The sequence below is a fragment of the Engraulis encrasicolus genome, chromosome 17 (genome assembly GCF_034702125.1).
Source record: "Engraulis encrasicolus isolate BLACKSEA-1 chromosome 17, IST_EnEncr_1.0, whole genome shotgun sequence".
Lineage (NCBI taxonomy): Eukaryota > Metazoa > Chordata > Actinopteri > Clupeiformes > Engraulidae > Engraulis > Engraulis encrasicolus.
This window is the reverse complement of record NC_085873.1, coordinates 17,924,432-17,930,085: the sequence shown is the minus strand read 5'-3', so window position 1 is coordinate 17,930,085 and position 5,654 is coordinate 17,924,432. Positions and strand designations below refer to the sequence as shown.

General features: G+C 44.6%; 1 protein-coding gene across 1 annotated transcript in view; it reads right to left on the bottom strand.

Moving 5' to 3' along the window:
• Positions 1-5,292, bottom strand: part of rhobtb1 (Rho related BTB domain containing 1) — a 28,898-nt gene extending 23,606 nt beyond the window's left edge. The window contains exons 1-3 of the mRNA XM_063221482.1: positions 5,016-5,292; positions 2,939-3,133; positions 666-769 (exon numbers count right to left, since the gene is read on the bottom strand). Of these exons, the coding sequence (XP_063077552.1) occupies positions 666-769; positions 2,939-3,118 (284 nt within the window). The 5' untranslated portion in view covers positions 3,119-3,133; positions 5,016-5,292. The remainder of the gene's footprint in view (positions 1-665; positions 770-2,938; positions 3,134-5,015) is intronic.
• Between the last annotated feature and the right edge of the window lie 362 nt (positions 5,293-5,654).

Below are 5,654 nucleotides of genomic sequence, written 5' to 3'. Positions count from 1 at the left end.
TTGGCTGCATTTTATCCTCTTCCTTCCTTTTCATCTTCATCTACCTCCCCTTCATTTTATTATGCTATCCATCCCTTTATTCCTTCTTACTCTTACCTTTGTTATTTTTGGTCTAAATCCTGTTTCATCTTTCCTTAAGTCTACCTCACTTGTCACTGCAGATGTTTTGCAGGTGTTATTGCATCTCACCATTATCGACCCACCTTTCTTCATGTAGGTTACCTGAATGTTTCAACTTGAAGTGCTTAAAGACGGATGGCATACTTGTGCTCTTACATTCCACATAAAGAAAGTGCATGTGAGTAAATGTTACCCCATCAACCACAGGTGCAAGCAGTAATTGTACGAGCCTCACTCCTTTCACACCGACACATGCACACACCTACAGTATGCTTAGGAGGAGCATGTATGAAGATGAGATAGATCACACCAACTATTTTTCCAGTGGTGGGTGATTACAGAGGTGTCAAAAGTAAAGGCAAAAGTTAAAACGAAAGGACGATCAGCTGACTCTGCACTGGTAGTGCCAAGTTTGTGGTGGATTCCTGTTAGGTTTTAGTGCTAACAGGAGAGTCTATCTATCTCATTGAGTACAATGGAGTAAGTACTTACACCATGAATTACACTTTTACTTTTGACACTATGTGTGTGAATGTGGAGCTTACCTGCCGTAGGCAAATCGCCTGTCTTTGTGGTGGTCTCCAAAGGTGTCCCAGAGTCGCAGGGATACACTGACCTCATCAACCACATCTCTGGACCGCTCCAGCACCTGACGGACAGGTCAAGCAAGAAGAAAAAACAAAACAATGGCATAAGTGTCGGAAACAAAAAAGGAGAGCGAAGAGGGACAGCGTTAACTAATCCACTAGGAAGCAGTCCTATCCCTGCCACCTGCCTGCCTAATGTTACACAACAACCCGCAGCACCTCGGCAGAGGAGTAATTCCATGTGCTTCTGTGTTTGTGTCTGGTTCCATGGAACATGTTCTTAAAGTGATACTGTACAATTTTTGGAAATAAGCTCATATTACACCTCCCCTTGAGTTAAATGAGTTTACCTTTCTCCTGTACTTGATTTTACCTCCAAGCTAGCAATTAACATTGAGTCCTATGAGACCAGCGGGTGGCTAGCTGGTCTCATATGGATTCAATGTTAACTGCTAGCTTGGAGGTTAAATTTGCACTGCCATACTCAGAGAACAGTACTGGAGAAAGGTAAAACTCAATCATTTAACTCAAGGAGGGGTATAAAATAAGCTATTCCAAAAATGGCACACTATCACTTTAAATCTGGAGAGGAAATCTGGACACTGATATAGTTCTCTTTAAACATGTGCAGAACATGCTACAGAACTATACTGTATATATAGTATACTACAATAACTACTACTCTACTGTTGTGCACCTGCAGAGCAGAACTGCATCGGCATCCAGGCTCTCTCTTCTTGTCTGTTTTACACCCCACAGGACCAAGCATACCCACGCAGTAAAATATGGCAGTGTTAAAATTCAACACTGTATTACATGGGGCCACACATGCGCTAGCAAATACTGTCAAATTCAACAAGGTGTCAGACTGACCATTAGTTTCGCAACACAGTCAACACACACAGTTGAATTGAATACTATGGGACCATATGCTCAGAGTAGTCTTGAATTTACACCGGAAAAGAAATACTGTGCACAGGCCTGTCAACTGCAAAATGAAGAGGAAGCAATTTGCCAAGAGCATCCCAACATGGCATGCATACAGTAATCCTACCAGATTTGCCCTCTGAAGGCCTTGCAATCAAATTGCAATGTACTGCATTTAATTTGTTGGAAAGGGAGTGTTAAAGTTAAAATCTCGAAGCGTCAACTTCAACATTTTGGAGCCACAGTAAGAAAAAGCAATCGGCCATCTCAACATGGCAAATGTAATACCAGCAGATTTGCACTCTAGAGGGTTTTTTTGTGTGTGAATGCATCGCAACGAGGTGCATTTAATTGGTACAAAAGGGAGTAGACCTATAGAAAGACCTCCAAGTGCAATGTCAATGTCAAGTTCAATATTTTGAGCCTAAGAAAAAGGAATCTTGTCATCCCAACATAAGGCTGTACGTTTTGCCCTCTCGGGGAACTCATAGTGACTGCATTTAGTTGGTAGGGAAGCGGCCGTTAAGGATGTGTAGCTGCCATGTCGATGTACCCTCCGCTCAATGAAGTCCAAAAATATACCTGACCTAAGGTATATAAGGCGTTTGTTATTAAATGCTACACTTATGAGGTCATAGCCTAGGAAGAGCCCTGGAGCGTAGTGAGGACAACTCATTTCATTTTTTAAGTGTGCCTTCTGGGATTGGCTACCTTGACCTTCTCCTCACTCTGCCCACTAAATTTAGGACTAACACTAATGCTTTGTTATGAAGCATTACTGTCCCAAGACTGGGAGGGTTCATTCACTTTGACATGTTTATTGACGTTTTCATGCATTGCCAGAGAAACCTTACCGTAGTGATGACTGTGACGATGCTGTTTCCACATCAGTGTTACAGGTTCTCTACAAGAGGTTCTCTACATTATCTCATTTACATGTCATATTCTTTCATTTCAGTGGATTATACGACCACCAGGATGTCTTCATCATTAGGCTACAGAGCACCACAAAGATGTAAGATGTTCTTTATTCTTAGTTTTGTTGATGTGTGAAGTTATTTTACCCTGTCAGTCTCTTTTGCAAATGGTCGGTTAACAGTCCCTGCTGTGCATGTTGAAAGCTTACTTTATTTTGTCTTAATGGTTGATTTTTTTACTGTCAGTATGTCGGCTGCCACTGGTAAACAAGCTGTTTGACTTCACTTCTACTGGAGTCTTAATGCACTACATAATTCAGGAGAGTTGCCTGACCCGAGTGCCCATTTAGCGGAGCCAAGACGGACGGCGCAGTGGCCTCCCCTTACCTCCTGACACACGCGGTACTGGTCGATGGCCCAGACAGTGGGCACGTGCGTTGCCAGCAGCTGGTACTGGGTCAGCGTGGTGTTGCACGCCCGCGCGCAAATCAGTCGAGTCTTCCCCACGGCGTTATCCCCGACCACCACACACTTGATGGTTTCAACGTTAGGCCGCTCGTAATCCATACTGCACCAGTCTGCCTGTAGACACAGGGGGGTCCTACAGCATGAAGTCACAAGTTTCCTCCATATTGAAACAACCCGTTTCTTTTTCACACACGAGGAGAGGTAGGGTAATAGCAAGTGTGCCTTCTCTTTGAGTCAACAAAAGCCAGTTTTGAAATTTAATATGAAATGGCACCAGTTTGTTGTGTGTTGGAAAGGTATTGAGTTGTTTGCAAACAGGCCTAGGCTACATTTTGGAAACAGTAGCCTAAGCCAACAGCAGAGTAAATAACCTGTGATTCAATAACATAATGCTTCCAGCGACTTGAACAAATTATAATCACCATTACTCTACCATTTTTAGATCATAATTCCTGCAGATCACCATGTCGTCTCGTTTTTTCCTAAGCTAAGGCTCCATTAATAACCCGCCCCAGTCAATCATTAATAAGATAGCGGAATATGATTGTCCTCTTCACCGTTAGCCAACCATACTCCACCTGTTCTGACGTCAGGACATCGTCCCCCTGGAGGCGCACAGGCACCAATTTTTTTAGTCAATTGGAAATAGAAAGAGCGCGCGCCTCTCCTATCAACGGACGTCCATCCATCTACGTGGTGGTGGTGGCGGCTCGCGCTGGCTGGCGGGTTCAGCTGAATAACCTTGATCCGTCAGGGAGTTATTAATGAACAGGCATTAAAGGCCGTTGTTACTGTAAGTGAGCGACATATCTGATTACACGGCAGGATATCAAATTATTGATGCTGCCCTTTATCCTGGAGAGTCTCTCTCTCTCTCTCTCTCTCTCTCTCTCTCTCTCTCTCTCTCTCTCTCTCTCTCTCTCTCTCCTACACAGGGTGGATGGGAATAAAAGTGACCTAATAAACACTAGTAACAGACAGATGTTTGGAAAGAACTTGCCGATTTTTCTTTTAGGCATACACCAGACCTGAGGTCTAGTTTGGTCAATTGCATCCGCTGTTGTCCCACAATCTTACGTCAACGTCAACTAGGCCTACCTATGCTGCAAATAACTCAGACGAGGTCAACTTGTTCCTCCCATGTGCAGGGTATCCTTCAGTTAAAAGCTGCGGGGGGAGACGCACAACAACAAACAAACAACAAAGACAAGAAATCTGTCCTGACACGGTCAAAAACGCTTCAATTTAAGTGTACTTGGTCATGCTTGCTTGGCGCGTTGGAAGTTGGTATAGGGCCCTACGTTTAATATCGCGAATGAGCGCAGTCTGTGCCGCTTCCAACAAAAGCTCAGTTTGTCCTGCACTACAACTCACAATAGCATCTGCTTCTCAAGGAGCCCTGCACTCCTGTGATAGTGCAGACCACATCTGGTAAGCAGAACATTGTTATAGGCTATTCCACACAGAATGTGCCCAATTTCTTTTTTTTTTTAAAGAAAGATTGCATAGGCTAGTATATTTGAGACGTCCTAACTGCAGTGTCCAGCGCCTGCAGAATGTCTTAATGTGGTAGATGGGTCAACTCAGATGGGCTGTGTCCACGTCGTTGACGCTTACAAGTAATGACAACCTACATGGAAGTCTATTGTCCTGCGGTGTCTGCACCTTTCGTGTTGTGGACAATGTAATTCGGAAGTGTGGCACAGTGACTTTGATGACTGTTTTCTATTCCACTGAATAGAGCTGGGGAGTGAATGATAACAGGCTTGCTAATAAGACAGACAACAATGGGCAATGAAAAAACAGTTGTATGTGAGTTACGCACAGATTGCGCTTCTAGGAGCAGTCATTACACAATTCTGTTACAACTACAAAATAACTGGCCAGTTGCTTTGAAACAGCAGAGCAAGGTAATTGAATTAGAGCGAGGGCCACCACCCGGTCTTTGTCCCGTTTGGACGGCGCTACAAATGAATCAGAACAAAGGCACACCTACCGTCGCTTGGGATTGTGTGGCTTTGTTTTGTTCTTGTCAACCCCAAAGTGAAGTCAAGACTTAAACGAGTCAACGTTACTGCAGCTGGCAAGCTAGCAATGAAAAGAAAACGGTCGTCGCTAGCTGGCTTTGTAAAGCTGCAATATCATTTCGTAATCGGCATGATAGTCCAGCCTCTCTGTTAGAAAGAAAAGTTTAATCCTTCACCTCTTCCTCACTCACTAAAGCAATATAACACTGTACGTTTAGTTGGCTCGATGTCTCGAGCGGCTGTCACCGTGCCCTTCCCCATTCGAATGCTCTTTGAGAGCGCGAGAGAGACGCGTCTGCATCCACACCGCCAGCGACCGACGTGGTTGCAGCTTCCAGCGTGACGTCAACGACCCTGTTCTATTTATAGCGGGCGTACGATTTCATTCAGGAAAACAAGGTGCTTCAGACGGGCGCTCGGTAACCTGGGACGCGCTGCCTCGCGCGGTCAAATATTCACCCCCTCGTTTTTAACAGTCTTGTCACACCCTTGGAGAAAAGAGAACCGACGATGTGAAGTGGGCTACATTGATGCGTGGTTCGCGTGCGACTGTAGTCCCAGTAAAAGATCAGCATGGAGGCATACTAGCCCACATTCGTGATGGGACA